This window comes from Cetorhinus maximus, chromosome 5 (genome assembly GCF_964194155.1).
Source record: "Cetorhinus maximus chromosome 5, sCetMax3.hap1.1, whole genome shotgun sequence".
Lineage (NCBI taxonomy): Eukaryota > Metazoa > Chordata > Chondrichthyes > Lamniformes > Cetorhinidae > Cetorhinus > Cetorhinus maximus.
In genome coordinates this window covers 6,102,605-6,127,476 of record NC_135883.1, presented here as the reverse complement: position 1 = coordinate 6,127,476, position 24,872 = coordinate 6,102,605, and the positions used below count along the sequence as shown (strand labels likewise).

The window sequence follows — 24,872 nt, the reverse complement described above, 5'->3', positions numbered from 1 at the left end:
TTTATTAATTGAATTTAAATTCCACCAGCTGCTGTGGTGGGATTTGAACCCATGACCCCACAGCATTAGCCTGGGCTTACTAGATTACTATTTCAGTGACTTCACCACCAGGCCATCACCTCTGTTCACAACCTTGGTGTCAGATTTGATCCTGAGATGAGCTTCCAACCTCATACTCATGCCATCACTCAGACTGCCTATTTCCACCTCCGTAACTTTTCCCCTGACTCAGTTCATTTGCTGCTGAAACTCACATTCATCTCTTCATTACCTCCCAACTCAACTATTTCAATGCACTCCTGGCTGCTCTCCCACGTTCTACCCTCCATAAACATGAGGACACCCGCAACTCTGCTGTCCATGTCTTAACTCGTAGTCGGTCCCATTCCCCTGTCACTGCTCCACTTGCTGCCTTACATTGGCTCCCTGTCAAGCCACGCCTTTGAGTTTAAAGTTCTCATCCTTGTTATCAAATCCTCCATGGCTTTGTCCATACCTATCTCTGTAATCTTCTCCATCCCCAAAACCTTCCAGGATATCTGCGCTCATCTCATTCCAGCCTCTTGAGCATTCCTGATTTTAATCACTCCACTATTGCTGGAAGTGTCTTCAGCTGCCCTTGTGCTAACTCCTGGAATACCCTCCCTGCACCTCTCTGCCTCTCTAGCTCACTTTCTTCCTGTAAGAAATCCTTAAAACCTACCTCTTGACCAAGCTTTTGTTCATCTGGCTAAATATGTCATTTTGTGGCTCGGTGTTATACTTTGTCTTATAATACTCCTGTGAAGCAACTTAGAATGTTTCATTCCATGAAAGACGCTATATAAATACAAATTGTTGTTACTCTTTGGATCATCATTTGCTCGCTAGTTCCTGACTCACCCACCAACCAAACCTTTCCCCCACCTTCCCTTCTCAAGCCCTTTCATAATTTTGCCTGTGGTTCCACAGCGAATGCAAAATAGGGATGGACGCCCTGGTGGCATCCAGTTAATTGGCTGCTGCTGACAAGTTTCAGCCACATATCACCAAAGCACAGTGAACCCCGCTCTTGGGCCTTGGGCCTTGGGCCTGCTGACAGGACCTCTGCCACGATGACTGAATCCAGCTGACACTTTCCATAAATTAATTATTTTACTTCAAATATATATCCAAAACATTTTATACGAAGTTATAGAGTCATGATAGTACATAAAGAGACCATTCAGCCCATCGAGTCCATGCCAGCTCTCGAAAGAGCAATCCAGTCACTCCAAATCCTCAGCTTTGCTCTTGTAGCCTGAATGTTTATTTCCTTCTAGTGCCCATTCAATTTCCATTTGAAATCAGTGTCTCTGCTTCCACCACCCTCAGAAGCAGTGAGTTCCGGGTCATTACATTTGATGCATTAAAATGTTCTTTTACACATCCTCCCTGTGTCTCTTGTCTAAAACTTTAAATCTGCATCCCCTAGCCCATGTACTATCAAAAAGATTTTCTGTGTCTACCTCATCTAAACCTGTCATAATGCTAAACACCTCTATCAAATCTCCTCTCAATCTCCTTTGTTCCAAAAAGAACAACCCCAGCGACGTCAACCTAGCCCTGTCGCTAAAATCCCTCAACCCTGGATCTGTTCTGGTAAATCTCCTCTGCGCTCTCTTAAGAACCCTCACATCCTTCCTGAAGTGAGGTAATCAGAGCTAGGTGCAACACAATAGTTGCAGCCTAACCAGAGCTTGACACAGGTTCAGCATATCTTCCCTGCTTTTGTGCACCAATCCTCTATTTATGAAGCCCAAGATCCCATATGCTTTGCTAACTGCTTCCTCAATATGTCCTGCCAACTTCAAAGATGCACATGAAGCCCCAGGTCCCTGTATACTCTTTGAAACTGTGCCATTTAGTCTAAATTGCCTCTCCCAGTTCCTTCTTTAAAAATGCATCACCTGACACTTCTCTGCATTAAATTCCCATCTGCCACTTGTCTGCATATTCTGCTAGTCTATCTACATCCCATTGCAATCAATTGGCATTATCCTCATTGTCAGCCACACTTCCAAATTTGGCACCATCAGCAAATTTTGAAATTTTATTCTGCATACCAACATCCAAGTCATTCGTGTGTATCAACAAGACAGCAGAGCAGCCAACACTGGGGTACAGTACTGGTGGGGGCAGGTCTGTCACAATTCACCACCCTCCAGTTTGAAAAACAACCATTTGCTACAATTCAATACATTCTGCCCTTAAGCCTATTTTTTTATTCAACCTGACACTGACCCTCCTGATCTACGAGCCTCAATTTTAAGAATAAGAAACCAATCTCTTATGTGGCACTTGGTCAAAGGCTTTCTTAACATCCATATAGACAACATCCATTGTGTTCCCTTCATCAACCTTCTCTGTTACTTCAACAAAAAACTTAATTAGTTGAACGCATTGTGCCTTTTAGAAAATTGTGATGGCTTTTCTTAATTTACTCAAATCTCTCCAAACGCCTGCGATTTTTTTACCCCCTGATTATTTTTCTAAAACTTTACCCTTGATGTTAAACATTTCCCCAATATCTCCAACAGCTGCTTTTAAAGCTATTTCTATTTGCTATTTTCGAAGTGGGTGAGCTGAAGTTTCCATTACTTTTCAGCTTCTCCTAAGCTGTTTAGTGCATTGGGGGGGGGGTGGTATGAAAGCTGCATGCCTTTTCAACTTTTACACATTCAATCCAATGTATATCGAAAGACCCAAAATCGCTGCAGCAATGCAACTATTGCACGCTGGTTTAAAAGCACAAAATTGGGACAAAGGACCAAAGGAGGGGCAATAAAATTGATGTTGTTTCTGTTGCAGATATATATATATCCTCTAATCAATATAAACAGTAGAAAAGAGACAGAAGAAAGAGGTCTCAAGGGCAATTAGGGATGGGCAACAAATTCCTTTCCAGAAATGCCCACATCCCATGAAAGAATGAAAAAACAGACAGAACAGTCAAAGATAAAGATTCCTGGCTAGAAATAAGCCAATTTCAACGTAATAAGAAGGGATCAAGCCCAGATAAATTGCAAAGAAAATATGGCAACTCAGATAGTGGACAAACAAGAGCAGGTGTTACATCTCCTACATTTGCACCCCCTCTCTCCTGACTGTCCAAGGCCCCAGGTGAAGCAGTGATTTATGTGTACTTCTTTCAATCTAGTCTATTGTGTTTGCTGCTTACAATGTGGTCTCTTCCACATTAGGGAAATGTTGTAAGGGTGGCCAAGTTGCTACTATTGTTGATGGAGTTGATCTGCAGGCACTTCTTAGGTGGAAACATTGAGTTTATTTACAGTGTACTCAGCAGCAACTAACGTGTGCTTTCAACTCCAACTCTATCTCTACACTGACAGCTGAGGTAGCCGCATTACTCTCCTGTTGGTTACTACAGGTCATGTGATCTCCCTGAACACGTATTATTCTTAAAGATACATTACACACTAAACAAAACCATAATTACAACATTCCTCCCCCTTTAACTCGGCTATACATATTATATTTAAGTACAAATCATTCAGGACAACATAATATTTACACTGGGTAAGGAATTTGCAAGTTCAGTGTTTCAAGGTAGTTTCCTGGTATGTGTGGAACGTCGCAGCTCCACAGCTTCAGATTCTTTGTCAGGTGCCTCCTTTCCAGAATTGCTTGAACATCAGGTGCTTCGGTGGGCACTTACAGTTCTGTATCCTCAGCTCTCACAGGAACATCAGGCATGTCTGTCCTGGGTTGAGTATCTTCAACAGGAAACGCAGACCCGGTCATGATCACTGGTGGAACCAAATCTTGGTGAATTGGCTTTCTCTTCCTTAAATGGTCCACATGTTTCTGGATGATCCGGCCTTCCACCTCCACGTGGTAAGATCGAGGTCCAGTCGCCACTTATTTCACCCGGTAGCCACTTTGGCCCTTCTCCGAGATTCTTCACGTATACCGGCTCTTCCACGGTAAATTTCCTCTCCTGAGAATGCCCGTCGTGTCTAGTTTTCTGGCTTCCCTGATTCCTTTCCACCTTCCCCTCTAAATTCGGCATTATTAAGCTCAATCTTGCCCTGAGACGCCGTTTCAACAGTAACTTTGCAGGTGTGATACCTGTTGTTGTGTGAGGGGTGATCCTGTAATGAAAAAGGAAGTGTGCTAGCTTGGTTACCAAGGTATCGTGCTTTCTCATACCTGCCTTGAATGTTTGATCTGCCCTTTCAGACAGTCCGTTTGAGGGAGGCTGGTACGGTGCAGTTTTCACATGAGTGATACCATTGAGGCTGATAAACCGTTGAAACTCAGCACTTATAAATGCCGTGCCACTATCGGAAACGACTACTTCTGGTAGTCCGTGAATGGCAAAACTCTGACATAGTTTCTCAATTGTAGCAGCCGACATTGGTGACTTCACCTCGTATACATCCAACCATTTTGAATGGGCATCGACAATGAGCAGAAACATCGTTCCCAGGAAAGGTCCAACGTAGCCAATGTGTAACCACACCCAGGGTCTACCTGGCCACTCCCATGGGTGTAATGGAACTGTCAGTGGCAACTTTTGCAGTTGCTGACATTGCACACAGTGCTTCACTAAACTCTCTATTTTGCCATCCACCCCAGGCCACCATAGGTAGCTGCGTACTATGGGAATTCCTAGATGTGCACCGTGTAGTTCAATCAAAAGTGGCTCCCTCCCCTTTGGAGGAACTATCACTCATGCTCCCCACAATAAGATGCCACCCTGGCTGGTTGTTTCATGTCTTCTGTTGAAGTACAGTTTCGTTTCATCAGATACGGGCTCCTGTGACCAACCAGGCAGCACTTATTCTTGTACTTGAGATAGGACTGGGTCTCGACTTGTCTGGCCTCTGATCTGTCGAGCACATACCGGTGAGGAATCTGAGAAATTTAACAGTAAAACAAGTTCCTGTGGAACTAGGACGTGCTCATCAATTTCTTATAAAGGCAAACGACTAGGGGCATTGACGTTGGTGATTTGATTGCCAGGCTTATGTACAAAAGTGTATTCGTATACGGCCAGAATTAAAGCCCTATTAGTATTTCTGTTTCTTCTTTCTACACGCCTTCTACTTTCTAGCACAGATTTTAATCTCAGCCTTCCTTTTGACCTCACTATTGGTCAGACATCTCTCAAATGTAATGTCAGCTTGTCTGAGCTCAGTGGCTGAGTCTCCCAAAATTTCATTATCTGTCGGCTCCTTGGAAAATTCCGCAACTTTTGCTTCCGAAGTCTCTTTGGCTTCATTTAGCTGATTCTTCATATCTTCCATCTCTTTTTTGTATTTGTTTGCTGCCTCCTGGAAAATTGAGCATTGTTGTGTCTTCTCTGCCAATTCATTCTTCAGTTTGTTCAGAGAACTGCTGAATTTTTTCTGTTTCTCTTCATACTTTTCCAGAGGTACAAACTCTGACTTGAGGGTTTCTTGTAGTGTGTGAAGGTCTTTCAACAAGTTTTCTTTTTCCCTATGAAGGTTTCTCACCTCATCTCGAACTCTGTCAGCGAGCAGGGTCTCTTCCAGTTTCTTTCGCTGTTCTGCCAGATTTTGGCTTAGGACAGCCTGCAGTTCATCAGGTTGTTGAGTCCTTACACACTCTTTTTTTAAAACAGGAATGCTTCCAGCTTCCTTTTGGAATCTCCATGGCCAATCAAGGTTGATTTCCCTTAGCCAATTTCACCCTAGAAGGCTTGGTCCTCTGCCTCTCAACACCAACACTGGTAGCTTTGCCGATTGGCTTCCATAATGGACAGTTACTCTGCTTATGCCTCTTACTTGAATGTCTTCACCCATATATGTTTTGAGCTTGGCAGCTGTTTATTCTAAACTTAATTGATGTTCACCATTATTCAGATATCTGAAGGTATGTTGCCCAATTAATGTAGTGGAAACTCTCATGTCCACTTCCATTCTAACAGGTTTTCCACTTACTTTCACTGTGACAAATATTGGTTCTGTCTTTCCAACTTTCAGATTAAACAATGAGTAAATGTCTGAATTTGTTGTTTCAGGCTCTTCTACATTGTAGATTTCATTGGGCTTCTTCTCTGGTTTACAAGCCTGCTTGAATCTTTCCTTGCACAGCCTCATCATATGTCCATTTCTGTGACAATAGGAGCATTCGATTTTTTTAAACTTCCAATCGCTAAAAGACTGATTGTTTCTACCTTGATTAATATTATTCTTTGGCTTCGCTGCTAAGTTATTTTTCTTTATTCTTCGGCTAGCAGGGGCTGTTTCCTGCTTCTCGGCGGAGTCTTGCATTTTGATGCGCTTTTCAGCTGGAATTTCCCACCCGATGTGGAGGACAGCGCCATTCTGCGCACCCTGTTTTGCTTTTGAATCTCTTACTGCACTTTCCATGGCCAGCGCTATCTCTAGTGCCTTCTCGAAATTCAAATTCACTTCAGACAATAATCTTTTCTGAATAGAGTCCTCATTCACACCACACACTAAACAATGTCAGAGCATGTCATTCAGAATAGTACCAAACTCACAATGTTCCATTAGCTGCTTCAAATTTGCCACACAGCATGCAGTAGTCTCACGAATTGTTTCATGAATTAAACCTGCACCTCTGTATCGTGACTGAGGGCTTTGGTTGAAAATGACCCTTCATGAGGTCCACCAATTCATCAAAATTTGTTGAATCTGGGACACCGGGTGCCGTCAAACTTCAAATCAGGCTGTAGGTTTTGCTCCCACAATTACTCAAGAGGATCGCTCGCCTCTTCTCTTCCCCCGTAATCTCGTTCACTAGATAAAAGAACATGAGGTGTTCTATGCATTGAAACCAATTGTCTGTGGCTGGTTCAGAAGAATCAATTCTCCCAAATTTTGGCATTTTGAGAGAGGATTACTTCTTCAATTCTAATGGAGCTTGCCACTGACAATCACTGGGCGAGATACAGTGCCGATTTTTTTTCTAAACTTGATTTCTTCTGTTCAATCCTGTTTTATCCTCATTGCCAGTTTGTTATAAGGGTGGCCGATTTGCTACTGTTGTTGATGGAGTTGGTCTGCATTAGGTGGAAGCATTAAGTTTATTTACAATGTACTCAGCAGCAACTACAGGTGTGCTTTCAGCTCCAACTCTATCTCTGCACCGAGTGCCGAGGTAGCCCACACTACTCTCCTATTGGTTACTACAGATCATCTTCCTTAACAAGTATTATTCTTAAAGGTACATTACACGCGAAACAAAAACCATAATTACTACAGGAAACCGAACGCAGATTGGGTGACCGCTTTGTGGAACGCCTCTGTTCTGTCCACAAGCATGACCCCGAGCTGACAGTGGGGCTGTCATTTTAATTCTCCACCTTGCTCTCAGGCTGACATTTCTGTCCTGGCCGGCTGCACTGTTTCAGTGAGGCTCACTGTAAGCTTCAGGAACAGCAGTTCAGCTTTCAATTAGGCACTTTACAGCCTTCTGGACTCAACACTGAATTCAATAATCTCAGACCGTAAACTCTGTTCCTCATTTTGTTTTCTTTCCTCGTTTCATTTCTTCTCTTTCAGTCGGCAGCACATCTGCTCTAGGCACATCTTTTGTTTCTTTGTTCCTTCTCTTGCCCCATCTCCATATTCATAGTAAACTCAAGAAAGAAAATTGATGGGAAGAATTTTCCTCCCATAGGGAGGGGGGAAGTGCGGGACCGGGCGCGGGCAGGCGCGCCTCCGATCGGCGCCCCCGATCGGGGGCGTGCCGCCATTTTATTTGGGTGGGCCAATTAAGGTCCGCCCAGTGTGACGTCTGCCAGGAAGTGTTGTGCACTCCCTGTGCGGGCGGTGGGGATTCCCTCTCTCAGGAGTGCGCTCTTTCATGCATGCGTGCGAAAGAGCGCGCTCATCTCCCTGAGGTTAAGTGCTGCCTTAAGAAGATCGGCGCCAAATTTAAAAATGGTCAAGGTGCACAGGCAAAATTTCCCTGACACGTCCCCTCATGTGACACTGTCACGTGAGTTGGGACATGTCCATCACTTTTAATCACACATTTATTAAATTTTTTAAAACCCTCAAGAAACCTCACCCCGCCCGTGGATGGGGTTTCATGCTTTTTTTGAAGCCCGCCAGGGCTCCCGGCCTGTCCACCAACCTTAAGGTTGGACGGGCAGGTCCATTCATTATTTCAATTACTTTTTACATGGCCTCAATTGGCCGATGACAGGTCGGCGGGTGCACAGCTGATTCAGCTGTGCCCCCGCTGACCTGAGAATTGAAATGACGTGGGGTGACGTCGGGAGTTCCGCCCGACATCATCCCACATCATTTTATGCCTCGGCGAGTGGGCCCCGCCCCCCACCCTAAAGATCCTGGCCAATAATCTTTTGGATATTAGGGGCATGAAGGGGTATGGAGAGAAAGTGGGAATATGGCGTTGAGATAGAGGATCAGCTATGATCATATTGAATAGTAGAGCAGGCTCAAAGGGCTGAATGGCCTACTCCTGCTCCTGGTTTCTATGTTTCTTTCTTCCCATTCCCTTTGGCCCTGGAGGGCTAATTTTTTTGTCATATAATCTCTCCTGAGTTCCAGCCTATCACAATCCTTCCTTTTGTCCTTGTCCCATCAACCCCTTGCTCAAAACCTATTACATCTCTAACTTTTCCCAACCCTGATGAAAGGTCTCAATCCTGAAATGTTAACTCTTGTTTCTCTCTCTACATACCTGCTACCTAAGCTGTTGAGTTTTTACCTTGACAGGTGGATAACTGTCATCCCCTGAAGCCACCTCCTTGAAAATAGGCCAGAGCTGGGAATATGGCTGCAGACGAGCACTCCAGACGTTAGAGAGCCTGGGTGCCTCTGTGGCAAAATCCAGCTCTATATGCCAACATTTGATGGAAGGTACCCACATCTATGCCTTTCAACAAAAACTTACTGTTTAAAGTTCTTAATCATTTTACATATTTACTGCCCTCGAATTTCTTAATCATTCTTTGTATCCTGCAGATAAATAATGGAGTCTGAATTCAGTGAAAGGTTGTCTTGTAAAAGTATTGATCAACTGCTTTCCAAAGTAATGGAGGAGTCTTTTACCATTATTGGCGAGGCGGTGGCACAGTGGTATTGTCACTGGGCTAGTAATCCAGAGACCCAGGGTAAGACTCTGAGATTAAATCACAGAATGACAGATGTGGAATTTGAATTCAATAAAAAAGCTGGAATTAAAAGTCTAATGATGACCGTGAAACCACTGTTGGTTCGTAAAACTCTACCTGGTTCATTAGTGTCCTCTTGAGAAGGAAATCTGCCATCCTTACCTGGTCTGGCCTACATGTGACTCCAGCCCCACAGCAATGTGGTTGACTCTTAAATGCCCTCTGAAATGGTCTAGCAAGCCAATCAGTTCTCAAGGGCAATTAGGATGGGCAATAAATGCTGGCCTAGCCAGCGACGCCCCCATCCCAAGAATGAATAAAAAAAATACATTCCATCTTTTCGTTTGAGAGCTGTGTAAATTACGTATTGTGATGACGTTTATGGCATTGAAAATGTCAGCAATATATAATATAAAAGTGCTGAGGCACCAATGTCCACTGACTTTATTATAGAACTGGTGGCATAACAGAGTTTTTTTTTATGTATGAAGCAGATGGTATGACTCACAAATAATTAGTTCCAGTTTCCATATTTTTCTATATGCTGCAACTAATAAGATTAACATGAACACACATTATTAAACAAACAAGAAATGAAATAAGCATTAAGCAACTGGCATAGCGAGCTCTAAGTAAGAGTGGCATTTGTTGATGTACATTCATTACTGCCTCGTACTTATTCCACAATAAAATGTATGCCGCAGTTTTGTGATGCATAATCAGAGATCAATTCCAAGCCCCTGAGACCCTTGCAGGTAAGGGCATGTTTGGACAAGAAAATATTCACTGGGGAGAAGCCTGCTTTTCAGTGCGAGCTTCCTGTTCGAGTCTTAACCCAAAACAGAAAAATCACATGACATTTAACGGTAGATTAAGACTATTTTACGTCCTGTGGAATGAAGCAACGTTCTACCAGTAAAATAAATTAGCCCATACGCAACAAGAACTCAAAGATCAAGGCTATCAGGGATGCAACTTCTCTGATAGAAATTTTGAAAGTCTGTGGGCGGGATTTTCCGGTTCTGCCGAATTCCTGCCCAAAGTCAATGAACAAGGTTTCCGGGCCAAAATCCCATCTTGTGGCCCGGATAATTGCAGGGTTGTGAAGACTTACCACCTTATCCAAAATGACTTCTGAATCCAGAAGTCCTGTCCCCTATTTCCGACGGATCCTATTTTCGTTGTTAGGGGAAAGGGGACGGGATGTGATTCACACATATGGGAAATCTGAATCCAGCAGGGCCATTTGAACTCAGCGCTGAGTCCAACCACGCCCTGTTTTTGCCGGAGTAAGGTCCGTTCACTGCAGTGTGCAACTTATGATTTTTAAGAATAGATGTGAATGCTTGTAAAAGACAGATAAGGCCCGTGGAACTGTCAAGGTATTTAAATCCCCTGCCCTTTAAATTTTGGAGAGAAAAAAACACAGCCTGCTGTGTCTCTGAGTTGAAAAAAATCAGTGCTTGCACTTTCAATAGCTTTTTGGCGCCATAACCTTAAGGGCTATCATTATAGTATTATTACTGCTTGACTGCTTCCATACCTATAATTATCATAGTGAGGGATTGTAAGTTCACTGTTTGACTGACATCGCATCACCAAGAGGCTATTAAAAGATTAGCTGTATTTGATCTTGGGCTATGAGACCAAATGTTTGTTTTTATAAGGGATTAAGTGCTTATTGGGATTTAAATGTACTGAATAGGCTTTTATCAATGAGGGTTTTTTTGTATATAGTGAAGTATGTAATATATACTTAGAACTTTACTTTTTTCATCTCTGTATGGCTCCTGAGGTCTGGCCATGAAGGATACTGGGTGAGTTGGCATGGAGTATGTAAGGGCAAAGGGTGGAGGGTGGGCATGTATTGGCATGAGTTGGCACTAAGGTGGCATAGGAGCTATAAGGACCCATGGAGATGAGTGGAGGGCATGGGTTGGCATGGAGGGTATGAGGGGCCATGGGGGATGGGTGGGGCATGGAGTAGCATGGGTGGAGCATGGTGGGGATGAGAGGGTATGAGGAGTGAGGGCTGGAGGGCCTAATATTGCATAAGACAGCTATGATGAAATCCCAGTGCACTGAGGTGGGACTTTTAACCAGCCCACCTCAGCGATTGGCAGCCCCAGTGGCTGCCTCCAAACTGTTTCCAGAGGCAGTGGGCCAGACTCCAGCTTGCACTTGCACCCAACACACACCACCAACCAGGCCTGGGTATAGCATTCACTTTGAAATCGTATATTAAATACATAACTGACTTCAGGTACATATGCATACCACCATAAAATCTTAATTTAATGATAAAAATATTTTCCAAAACAGAATGTACTTAAAGAGATGGCAGCCTCCTATTTACTCTAAACACTGCAGTGTAGGAAATATATGGTGCCATTCAGAGCTTGTCAGCTGCCCATATGGTTTGGGCCACAAATGACGGCCAGATCACTGCCTGAAGTCTCACTTATTAACACCTGATTAGGTTATTGCTCTCAAAAGTAATAAAATTCTCTTCCTCCCTACATCTTTGAAGTGAAATATTTAGAAGTTGGATTTCTTTAGGAGGTATATCAGGGAAAAAAATCTATAGATGTATCATCTGTAAAAAGAAAATCATACAGTAGCAGTTAATTTCTCAGAAGATAGGCAAAACATGGTGACTATACTATATAGAATTCTATAGAAAGCATGTTTTGCTGTGTGTTGTCTACTGTATTACTAACATGGGGAATCGTAATGTAAGACAATTTGACACTGGCTGAAACCTGGGTTGTTAGAAGGGAAGGCATCCAGCTTTGTTGTTCTCAATCATTTGTCATGAAAATAGTTCCATTAATAGTACATTATCAATCATAAACCACCAACTATTAACCACCAACTTGCTGAAAGAAATGAAACACAATTTGCATTTTCCTTTATCCAAACAAATCCTATAAACAATTCGAATCTGTATGTCATTCTAAGGCTAATTTACAAACGTCAAAGTTGACAGAGCTCACTTTACTGTGCAATAGACAATAATTTGTGGGTGACTGTGATTACAGGAAAACAGGCTCCATGAAGAATTGACTCAATTTCATAAACCCTGAGTGTGAAGCTCCAGTACATTACCATCTGAACCTGAAGAAGAACATTCGCATTGTCACCGCGGGATTACATGGATAATCCATCACTAAAAGATTACAAGATTGTTTTTGGAAATGGAATATGGCTGTTATGGAAACACAGTATCTTCCACATAACATATATTAATTTCGTTCACCCATGTGAGCTCTGCCAAAAGGCAGGCCCTTAACTCACTGTCTGCTGATTATACACCCTGAGCTGGTTTCTTGGCAGTTTTTGTCAGTGGTGTTTTGCCATTGCCTTCCACTCTCAGGGCAGAGTGAGGGGGCAGGTCCCAAGTCTTACCTCAGCTGGAATGGCAATTGGACCAATGTTGGTGTTATCCTGAACCACGAGCTAGCCATCTGAGCTAACCGGCCCCCTATTCACATATATTATACGATTTAAATGTCATATCCAATGAATGTACAACACTTGAAAACGATCCCTACATTAGACATTGGAGACCCCTGTGATAACAAATGCTGGTTAAAAATGCATAGACATAAAACACTATTTTTTTATGCATCACTAAATTTGTCATAAAATCTGATTTTAGTTTTTTTTTTACTCAAAATCCAATAACCTTGAAGATTGTAAAGCTGAAAGCTAAAAGCACAAGTTGTTTACTGGCCTACCTTAAATTTGGCTGCAAGCTGTTCAGTCGCCTCTTGCTCTTTCCTCAGATCTTCCATCATTTTCTCTTTCTCTTCTAACAATTTCTGTTTCTCTTCTGCCACCAAATTGTGATCATCTTGTATTGCTACCTTCTCTTTCTCCAATGTCTCTTTTTGTTCTTTTAGGTAATTTTCCATGTCTTTCTCTATGTTGTCTTCCATCTCCTCTCCTTCCTCTGCGATATCTTCTCCTTCCAGAATGATTTTCCTTTGGCTTTTTCTTCTTTTCTTGCTCAGCATCCCTCTTCTCTCCAATTGGGCCTTCAATCGTGCAATCTCCTCTTGAAACTCTCTCAACAAAGCGTCTTTGGGGTCTTCGTTAATCCTTGGCTTGTTTTTAATATTCTTGGTCCTGTTGGCATACCTCAGTGTTATTAAGCTCTCTTCGTAATTGCAAGAGGCTGGGCCAATTGTGGCCACCATAATTGTTTTAGCATTGCCACCTAAGGAGTCTTCCAACAGGCGGGTTAGTTTTGAGTCTCTGTAAGGAATATGAGTACTTTTACCATCCACAAGGGCAGAGATTACATTACCCAAAGCAGAAAGAGAAAGATTGATTTTAGTAGCTTCTTTTAGACGCTCTCCTTGGACTCCAGTTTTGCTCTGACGCTCACTACCAGCAAGGTCAACCAGATTCAACTTGCCCACTCTGATGTGATTTTCACCATCCAGTCCAAGCTCACTGCACTCCACGGTGACAACAAAAATTGCATGAGATCTTGAGCTGTACTCATTCATATTGGTAGATGCTACTGATCTGGTCTGATTTCCAACATTCATTACATGTTCTATTTCCTTGACATTCTTAGTTACGAAGGACGATAGGTCTGTAATTTAAGAATGAAAACATTTGACCAGGGTCCACTATTCATTAGAGAAGAGACACTTTCCTAAATTACAAGGTTTCCCCATTTAACTTAAGGAGTTTACACGATTCACACTGGGGAAACATGCTTTTGCAGGCCTCACTTTCTTTTCATGTTTTAAATGGTGTGTTATCACTAATCTTGCTACAACAAAGGAGACATGTAATGGGGACCCCTCCTTTCTAAAGAATCCTGTTCCACATCTAAGCTATCATTCCTGGATAAACAAAGCAAACCAAAATAGTTATTTGGCACTTATCAAAAATAAACTCCGGATTGAAAAGAAAATGCCCCATACTGTAGATTTATTTATATCGATGTTTCTGTGAATTTGCTTTGATCTCCTACAGAGAAAGATGTCAATCCTTATCTGAACTATCACCTTCAGCAGGAACTCTCTCCAAAAATATGTGAATGAGACTGTAAATATTTAGAATATGTACAGAACTTACACCAGGTCATGGATAAAATTACAGTGTTGACAGAAGTTTAGGTAACAACTAAGTGATTTTCATCCAAAACCTGCATAACACTATGGAGCTGATTTCACGTTTTTTGTTCTAAGTATCAGTGCTTATGTCAGTCTATCATAAATGTATTAAACATGAATGTTGTTTCTCAATTGGGCCTATACCACTCAGGAACAAATGAGCATGAGCCCAAGTCACCCATAAGCATTAAAACAATTTGCCAAGTGAAGAATAGTGATACAAAAGCAAAATAATGCAGATGCTAGAAATCTGAAATAAAAACAAAAATGCTGGAGATGCTCAGCAGGTCAGGCAGCATCTGTAGAGAGAGAAACAAGAAGTAATTTTTCAGGTCAACGACCTTTCATCAGAACTGGTATAGTTAATAGTTCATTGTTGGGCTCCTCTGCTTTCCTCTCACTCTATGGCATTGGCAATGATGATGGACCAGTTTTCTGGGATCCCAGAAGAGAACTGTAAATGGGAGAATATAAAACCAAGAGAAATGAATTCAAAAGCTCAGTCCAACTGCAGTTATTTGAGCCATTGTTCAAAATAATTGACAGTTCTCCCCATTACTGAAACATTTGATTGAAGTTAACGAGCCAATACCGTTCATAATGATGTCAGCATTTTGCCGAGGACATCGAATTATATTAAACAGTCTGACAGGAAATGACAGTCATGAGTACCAACTTACTCAAATTGTAGTTTTCAGCTGATTCATGGCTGAGCCCAGTGAACAGACTGAGAACTGGGAGTGTATTCCAGTGCTTGATTCGTCATTGCAGCACTGGAGGATGTTGGATATCATCTGAATATAACCATTTACAGGTGCTCTGACCAACTAGATGCTTTAGTCAATTTTGCTGGCTGTTTATTACCATGTGTGTCTGGCTAGTCAGTTATATGTGTATCAATGATCGTTCAAAAAAAAAAATCTGCAAATCCTCGGGTGAAAAATTAAGAGATTAAGGTCTGTCCTGGAGCAAAGACAGGGGTGATTTGGTATTCTGGGCTGGAGTGGGATTATCGGCTTGTTTTTTTTCAATTTCTCAACTAAATGTCGATGGAACCGGCTCCTCCCACTCTCCATCCTCCTCCTCCTCCTCCTGAAGAAATCAAATAGAATCACTGGCCCTTCATAACACAGTCTCACTGTCAAATGCATTGTATTTACCTGTTACGTATTTAATAACACGAACGGCTATTCGATTTGGCAATTTCAAAGGAGCGGGTTTCATACTTTACCTTTAATGTAAACACCGGTTTCTGGTTTCTCTTTGAGCTCCAGTTTTTTGTTCTCATCCCTGTTCAGGAGGTCTCGAATCTCCTCCTGGTAGATTTCCAGGTAGGAAGCCCTCACCAGGTACTGCTGGTCCTGGGATCGCGAAATGTGAGTGAAAATGTGCTCGAACGAATTCGGAATGATGCCTCTCTTCTCCGGTTCGGCCCATATGCCCTGCATGGTGTAGGTTTTCCCCGTCCCCGTCTGGCCGTAGGCGAACACTGTCCCATTGAACCCCTGCAGCACCGAGTCAACCAGAGGGCGGACCGTCTCGTCGTACAGGTCGCTTTGCTTGGAGCTGCTGTCGTAGACGGCGTCAAATGTGAAGGTCTTGGGGCTGTCGGCGGGGATGGTCTTGGGGTTTTGGATGGACACCTGTCCCAGTTTCACATCCATGTCCACAATCTGGTCGCAGGCAGCCGCTTCTTCTTTCCTGTTCATGGGACGGCATCTGACCACCACCTTCACCGATTCGCAAACCTTAGCTTTAGACATTTTGTTGCTGTTGGTCGGTTCTCTCCCCCCACCCACCAACCACCTCCACCCAACCCCTGCAACCTTGTTGGCTGAGAAAGCAGGCTTCTCAATCAGGCAGATCGACCAGCCCACCGACCCTCACTGAATGTATTGTGTCTGCAATAAAGCGATGCGCCCGTTCCGCATCATTTACTCAGTACAACACAGCATTGCAAAACACACACAGACACAGACAGACACACGTTCAGTCTGCACCACCACACCATACAAACCTAACCCCCCCGGCTGCCATTCAGACTGATGATCTTCGCGGGGGGGACACGGGCTGTTGCAGTTTTCGCCCCATTGGCAGCCGGCAACGCCTTTGTCATTTGGTGCTGGTGCTGGTGGTGTTGGTGGTGCCGCTGGGGGCTACACACACACACACAGAGACACACACAGCGCAGCGAGCAAGCTGCCCGGCCGCTCCTGTAAGACCAGCAGCAGCAGCAGCAGGAGGAGGACGCCCAGTCCTGGTGGTGAGGATGCTCACACAGCGAGTCCCGACAGCCAGAGATGCCTCGGTGACATCATGTCTGACCCGCCCCAAACCCAAGCTGTCACCAAACATTCTGTAGGGGGGTGTATCGGGAAGTGTAGTTTGCTGACTGGTGCTGAGGAGTGGGGCGGGGGGTGGCGGTGAAACTGCAAGCCGGGCTGGGAGGTTCCCATTCGCCCTCATCCACAATGCAGGCTTGGTGCTGCAGATTGCACCTAAGGACCTTAGAATATTCCAGAAACTAGTTTTTTTTTTTAAAAAAAATGTTGATTGGGCAGTGACCCACTAAAGCCTACCTTTATAAAGACATGGATACAAAATGTAATATGTTTGTTGTTCAATTACTAAAGGAAGAATTTAAATGGCAAAAAAAACAGAATTACCTGGAAAAACTCAGCAGGTCTGGCAGCATCGGCGGAGAAGAAAAGAGTCGACGTTTCGGGTCCACGCGACCCTTCGACAGAACTGAAGTTGTTGTCGAAGGGTCGTGTGGACCCGAAACGTCGACTCTTTTCTTCTCCGCCGATGCTGCCAGACCTGCTGAGTTTTTCCAGGTAATTCTGTTTTTGTTTTGGATTTCCAGCATCCGCAGTAGTTTTTTTTTGTTGAAATCAATGGCAGTTGTGCGTCACCTCAAGCGTTGCCTTTTGAAGTGCAGTCATTGTCAGGTTGCAAAATGCAGCAACCAGTTTGCGTACAGCAAGATCCCACAAGGAAAGGGGGGGTCCGATAGGGGTGCGTTTTCTCCCCAGGTTTATTCAATTTGTCTGGTGAAAATACCCTCACAGCTATTAAAGACCTTCCTGGATTATTAGTTGGAGGTTACAACTTTAATAATGTAAGATATGCCAGTGACCACCATTCTTATTGCCAACTCTGAAGAGAAACCGCAAAAGATTTTGGATAGAGTAGTGAGTGAAAGTGAGATGAAAGGGCTGAGCAAAAGTTGTAAGAAAACCAAACGTCTAGTAGTGTCCAAGAAGAAAGTCATACCAGAATGTAAGGTAATAGTGAAGAATGAAAAGATCAGACAGGGAGACATTTTGTTTGCTGGCAAGTATGTCAACATCGGAAGGAAAGTGTGACCCAGAAATAAGGCAAAGGATTGGAATGGAAAGATGCATTTCAAACAATGAAGAACATTATGATCAACTCAAAATTATCCATGAAAACGAAGCTGAGAATCCTGGAACGCTACGTCACACCAATTTTGACGGAATGGAAGTGAGTGTTGGGTGATCACTGAAGAAATAGAGAGAAGGACTGAGGCTGCAGAGTTGTGGTTTTTGAGGCAAATAATAAAGATATCTTGGACAAATCAATGACAAGGTGCTAGTAAAATCTGAGACCACAATAACTCTGCTGACCAAGATCAGGAAAAGACATTTGGAATTTCTTGGGCGAGAAATCATGATTTAGAAAGTCTGATGCTAATGGGAAACATTGTTGGTAAACGAGATCAAGGTAGACAAAGGACAATCTTTCTAAAGAGCTTTGCAAACTGGATGAATGTACCACCAATGAAGGTGATCCGCAACTCCAGAGCAAGGTTGCCATGGAGGTCCATGGTCACATAGAAACATAGAAACTAGGAGCAGGAGTAGGCCATTCGGCCCTTTGAGCCCGATCCGCCATTCATTATGATCATGGCTGATCATCCAACTCAATAGCCTGCTCCCGCTTTCTCCCCATACCCTTTGATCCCTTTCGCCCCAAGAACGATATCTAACTCCTTCCTGAAAACATACAATGTTTTGGCCTCAACTACTTTCTGTGATAACAAATTCCACAGGCTCACCACTCTCTGGGTGAAGAAATTTCTCCTCATCTCAGTCCTAAATGGTCTACCCTGTATCCTCAGACTGTGACCCCTGGTTCTGGACTCCCCCACCATCGGAAACATCCTTCCTGCATCTACCCTGCCTAGTCCTGTTAGAATTTTATAGGTTTCTATGAGATCCCCCCTCATTCTTCTGAACTCCAGTGAATATAATCCTAACCGACTCAATCTGTCCTCATATGTCAATCCTGCCATCCAAGGAATCAGTCTGGTAAACCTTCGCTGCACTCCCTCTATAGCAAGAACATCATTCCTCAGAAAAGGAGACCAAAACTGCACACAATATTCCAAGTGTGGTCTCACCAAGGCCCTGTATAATTGCAGCAAGACATCCCTGCTCCTGTAATCGAATCCTCAAAGGTTACCAAGGGCATGGTACCTGAAGAGAGAGAGGAAGAGAGATAACCAGATATTTTGGTAATGCAGGCTCAAGGAGAAATGTTGCTTAGGACACTGGGAGAATTCTATGCTCTTCTGGGATCTTTTACATCTACATGAGCAAGGAGATCAAGATTTCTCTTGGTGCCTCATCAGTTCTGAAGGACATGACTTATATTCTTGTACCACTATTGTCTAACAGTACTGTGAAAGTTTCTCCAGTTTGGCCATTATGTAAATCCTTTCATAACACTCTGAAATGTGATATGTGTTTCTGGAACCACATCCACAATAGGCAGTTTGCTGATGTATAGTTATGCTCAAGTATCATCCCGTCAATGCCAATAATTCATCTCTTTCTCCTTTGTTTACAGGAGAAGACTACCCATAATAAGAGGGAGGGAAGCCACATAGGAGTGGGACTCACCTCCCCCCCCCCCCCCACCCCCCCATCTCTATCCTTTGACACTCTTCAAGGAAGCAGCACAATATACCCATGCTAGTGAGAAGGTAGAGAAGGCATGGGCTAGGGAATCTGGAGCTGTGATCGCTCAAGATCTTTGCCTAACTTTCTCATCCAATTCATGCATTTAATCTCACTCAATGGAACCAAAGTATATGGTGAAGATCAATTCCTTTTGCAATCCTTGTGCAAAAAGAGGACCATGGTTGAGTTACAATTCAAAACTGCATCATAACCCTCATTGCTCTATCTGTCTCTATGTCGCTATATGCATCATAGTTTAGGCCCAAGAAGGTGCTAGAAGGAATTATATCTGGACATTGCACTGTCAGTTTAAATCTGCAAAGCATCAATTCAGGAACATTCACCTCGGGATTTTGACTGTGACTCGGTGATACACAGGGCACAAGCCAGCAGGAGGAGATGACAATGGCACAGGAGGAAAATGCAATAGTTGTTCAGAGGGTAAGCTCATGTCCATTCTCTGCTAAGAAGACATGACTTCGAAGAAGAAGGAAGTTTTCTAACCATGAAAGATGATTGTAGCCATTGGAGTAGCACCTAGCAGTCTGCAGTGAATGGTGACTAATGTATAAGCTGCCATCTTCAAATGGCCTACTTCTCATTTACACTTTTCTGAAATGATAGATAGATAGATTTTTCTTTTCCCACCTATTTCCATTATTTTTAAATGTATTTCCATCCATTGTTTTATCTCTACCTTTTAGCCTTTTTAGATTCCTTCACCCCACCCCACCCCCACTAGGGCTATCTGTACCTTGCTTGTCCTGCTTTCTACCCTTAATTAGCACATTCCTTTAGATAATCTCACCACCTTCAACACCTCTTTGTCCTTTTATCTATGACATCTTTTTGTTATCTCCACCTATCACTGGCCCTCTACCTAGCTCTTCTTGTCCCAACCGCGCCCCCCTTAAACCAGCTTATATTTCACCCCTTTTCTATTTTTACTTAGTTCTGTTGAAGGGTCATGAGGACTTGAAACGTTAACTGTGTTCCTCTCCACCGATGCTGCCAGACCTGCTGAGTTTTTCCAGGTATTTTTGTTTTTGTTTTTGTTTTGGATTTCCAGCATCCGCAGTTCTTTGCTTTTATATCCATGTATGTGAATATATTTCTGGTATGCAGTAATAATCCAGAGTTAAGATAAAAGAACATTAATTTGTCAGTAAATGAATGAGGAAGGATCAACCATGATCAGTTTCAAACAACAATAACTTCACTTGTTTCATCAGACAAACCATGAAAATCATAGCCCTTGGTACCTTATTAAACACAAGCTGAATTCATGTGTGCATTCCCAGTTAATTGCTTTATTGAGTGTAATAGTTACTGGATGAGAACGCTCATCGCTTGCTTCATTCTAAGGAAAAAGCACTTTGTACTGTTAAATTTAACAGAAGAATGGCATCAGACACACCAAAAAGATCCTGGATAAATTATTTTGCTCAACATGTTACATTCTTTTTCTATATATCCTCCTCTTTCTACTTTTAATCACTGTACACATTTTTAATTACTGATAAAGGCTTACAGTGCCTAATCTTCTCTTTATGTTTCCAATACATACAGTAGCAATCAAGACAGCCAAAGTACTTACTTTCATTTCTCTGTTACAACTGGAACATCTATAAAGTTCAGTGACTTGCCAAAATAAATTTTCTACTGAATTATTTCTAATGCTGGACACTACATTATCTATTCAATTCACTGATGTGATTGAAACGAGCAACCCACAGGGAGTCTAGCTGAGTAAAAATTTGTGAAGAGATCAGCAGTATATTATATCATTAAAACATACAAACCTGATATTAACAATTGTTGCCAGTAATTACATGTTAGGTTCTGTTTCCTAGTTTAAGCAAAAATTATCAACAGCACACACTTAACCTATAATTGGTCACATTGTGCCGCTAATGAAGGTGGAGATGTGGCTGAAGTCAGAAGATTGTAAATTGCAGTGCTTCCATTTGTGAAACCAATGCTTCACAAGTGTGCATATTTGGTAAATTTTATGTTAATAAAAGGAGGCCTTGTGCTGCAGCAGGTAGCGGCCCTACATCTGAGCCAGAAATTCCAGATTCAAGTCTCACTCCAGGACTTGACAGCCGAAGAAGACATGTTCTTAGTGCGATCAAACAGGCATCAACTTGTAAATCCTTCCAACATGCATCAATGGCAGGCAGTAAAAGCAGGAGAGATTCCTGATCAGCCGTGTGATGGAAAGAAATTGGAACCTCTACCATCACTATCCACAGCTCCAGACTACAACATGCATGTAAACGTGTATGTTGCCACAGCAATTCGGACTCCTTGGGGGGGTTGGTTGTCACAGATGGCTGGACGGCCGGTGTGGATCAGATTAGTTCCAACAGCATGAGGTTTGATCGCTGTTCTGGCTGGGATGGATTTGGGACCAGCCTTCTGGCCCTATCCATGGTGGAGGTTGTAGTGTTGTGGGTCAGACCTGCCTTTGGGCAGAGAACTCAAGAAAAAGATTCTAATAAGCAATCACAGTTTTCTCAACATTTTATTTTTGAAATAGGACCATAAAAAAGTTTAAGGATAAGGAAAGGTCATTATGCACAGTTGTTTGAGACCTAATATAGACCTGGGCACAAAACTGAAAAGATGTAAAAAACTATAATAATTTAGTTCTCAAAAGCCCAATCTACTTACCAGTATCTGAAACTACTAGCTTTGATCAGTCTGATACAAATACAACCCGTGAATAGTTTAATTATTTTTGAATTGCATAGTCTTTTTTAAAGTAAGAGACAGATGCTTATGATTTGCAGTTGGGTTGATATTTATGCCTCTGAGGTTCTTTAATGTGTTTATATTGGCTGAGCAACTTACTATTTTTAATTTTGTGGCACTTTTGACAATCATTTTAGCAGCACTTGGAGCAGATTAGAATATGTGGCTCAGAAATTCCATGGGGATGCTCCCACTCTCATAACGTAGCTCTGGCAGGAGATCAGTAGAACCCTCAGAGATTTATTCTATTTCTCTGAGAGCTCCAAGCAGGCCTACAACTTAATTTTGTCTTTATCTTTTCTGTTCTGTTTTCATAAGTGACCTAATTACTTGAGTGGGTGTTATGGTTTTGGGATTAGCACAGCTCCTGTAAACAGACCTTGTCTCATACGATACTTTTTCTTTTGTCCTCACAAATTGCATTGCATGTAGGGCTGCCCCACCTGCAGTAACCTGCTTACTAGATTAAGTATAGTTTTCTTCAAAAGTGGTGAACAATATCACACTGTGGTTTACAGACTGGTGCAGTTGAAATTACACTGGGGCACAATGGAAGTGCAAGCTTTGCCCCAGCTCGTTCCACATCTCTGCTGTGAAGGGGAGGGGTAGGATTCTCCCCAGATTTTATAAGGCCCCTCATTCACATACCACTAATGTGTTCCCAACAAGGGTGGTATCATATGTTGGGAGAACCAAGGCTAAGGAACAGGGCACTGGGTTTCCTGGGCAGGAATCAAAATGCGTAGATGCAGTTCGTTAAGGCAGCACTTACAGTTCTGTTTGCTCTGGGGCATTGAATGCAAGAGTAAGGAGGTCATGTTGAACTTTTATAAGACACTAGTTAGGCCTCATCTGGAGTACTGCGTCCAGTTCTGGGCGCCATACTTGAGGAAGGATGTGAAGGCATTGGAGAGAGTACAGAGGAGATTCACAAGAATGATTCCAGGGATAAGGAACTGTAGCTATGAGGATAGATTGGAAGGTTGGGACTCTTTTCCTTGGAGAAAAGAAGGTTGAGAAGAGACTTGATAGAGGTATCCAAGATCCTGAGGGATATGGACAGGGTAAATAGTGAGAAACTGTCCCCACTCAAGAGAGCACCAAGAACTAGAGGACACAAATTCAAAATAATTGGCAAAAGGAGTAAATGTGATGTAAGGAAAACATTTTTCACCAGAGGGTGGTTGGAGTCTAGAATGAACTTCCTGAAAGGGTGGTGGAGGCAGGTTCGATGGAGGTATTCAAAAGGGAATTGGGTTGCTACTTGAAAATAAATACTGTGCATGGTTCCGGGGATAAGGCAGGGGAGTGGGACTAGGTGGAATGCTCTTTCAGAGAGCCAGTGCAGACTTGATGGGCAGAATGGCCTCCTTCTGCACTGTAAAGATTCTGTGATTCTGTGAACTGTTTACTTTCACTTCTGCTGATTACAGTGCTGAGATGAAGCATGAGGCTGCTAGTTCCCAGAGGCAAAGAGAGAACAATTACCTTTCCTGAGAGACCCCAAGAGGTCATGTTATCTGAGTGGAGGAGGCAGAGCAAGGGATTGCACTTTCTGTGGTTAGGAAGAGCAGTCTTCAAGATGAAGGAGAAATTCAATCCCTCAAAAAAATTTGTCCCGATAAATAACTGTTGTTCTTATCTATTAATGGTGTACTGCCATGCCGTGCCTGTTTCCTTCAATGAGTTGATACTCACATGAGATGCTGTCTCATCTTTGCCAACCCCTTTGTACACTCTAAGAAACACAAGGCAACCCATATACATGCATGACAAGCTTTTCACCTTCCTTACAAACTTCTCACAATTGCAGGATGGGACCATGACTGACTCTCCCAATGCCTCCCACCCTCTCATAGCTGCCATTTGAAATTAGCTGTGGTAAGCTATGCGAAACCATTCAGACATTTATCAATCTCTAACTGATTACAGGAAAGGAAGACTACAATACAAAGAAAGAATGCAAACTGGAGAGGGCATTGCAAATCTCTAGAATTTGACAAGTCTAGAAAGATTTACTTTGATATATAGGCTGATATCCATGTTTCCCTTTGGAGGGGTGAAAAACCTATGTCTGAGGGTTAGAATCATTCTGCCATTGTTCTTCTCCCTCAAGGACTTTTAATCATGCAGTCTGCTTCAAGGAAATGTACCAGCCATCATTATATCATAATTGACATGTTGTGGCTCCTGAAATTGTTAGGAGTGATTTTCAGATTTCAATTCAATTTTCCTTGGGTGATGAGAACTGCATCAGATTGATGAGAGTGTGGGTTTTAGTGCTTGTCTGTCTCTGAGAGCACTTATATCAGCTTATCCTTCAGTATCAGGTCTATTTAAGTTTTCTGTGCACTCCTGGTCATCCACCCACTGCTAGACAGTGAGGCAGAGGAAAATGGCTGCAGTATCAATTGTAGCGGAGGATATCTGGCTATTATTTTATTTGGGTTTTGGAATGCTTTACCACAGGAAGTAGTTGAGGCACAAACCAGTGCAAGTTTTAAGGGAAGAATAAACGTTTGAAACAGAGGAAAAGACAGGGCCATGAGGAGAGCAGGACAGTGGGATTAGTTGTAATGCTGCAGCAAAATGCCAGTGCAGGCAAAGGCCAAATGGGCACCGTTCCTGCAGTCAACTTCTGTCATTTCAAGTGCGAAGCCATTGAAAATCACAGCTGCATTGTCTCAATTGCAAATTTTAAGAAATTCTTTCATGGGATGTGAGCATCACTGGCAAGGCCACCATTTGTTGCCCAACCCTAATTGCCCTCAAAAAGGTGCTGATCCGCTTTCTTGAACCACTGCAACCCAACTCTGGGGGAGGTGGTGGCATAGTGGTATTGTCACTGGACTTTTATTCCAGAAGACCCAG

At 42.8% G+C, this 24,872-nt stretch overlaps 1 protein-coding gene across 2 annotated transcripts in view; it reads right to left on the bottom strand.

Moving 5' to 3' along the window:
* kif3ca (kinesin family member 3Ca) overlaps positions 1 to 16,572 on the bottom strand; it is a 345,217-nt gene extending 328,645 nt beyond the window's left edge. For both annotated transcript variants that reach the window (XM_078541471.1, XM_078541473.1), the window contains exons 1-2: positions 15,488 to 16,572; positions 12,862 to 13,727 (exon numbers count right to left, since the gene is read on the bottom strand). In XM_078541471.1, coding sequence (XP_078397597.1) covers positions 12,862 to 13,727; positions 15,488 to 16,019 — 1,398 coding nt within the window. In that variant the 5' untranslated portion in view covers positions 16,020 to 16,572. The remainder of the gene's footprint in view (positions 1 to 12,861; positions 13,728 to 15,487) is intronic.
* Between the last annotated feature and the right edge of the window lie 8,300 nt (positions 16,573 to 24,872).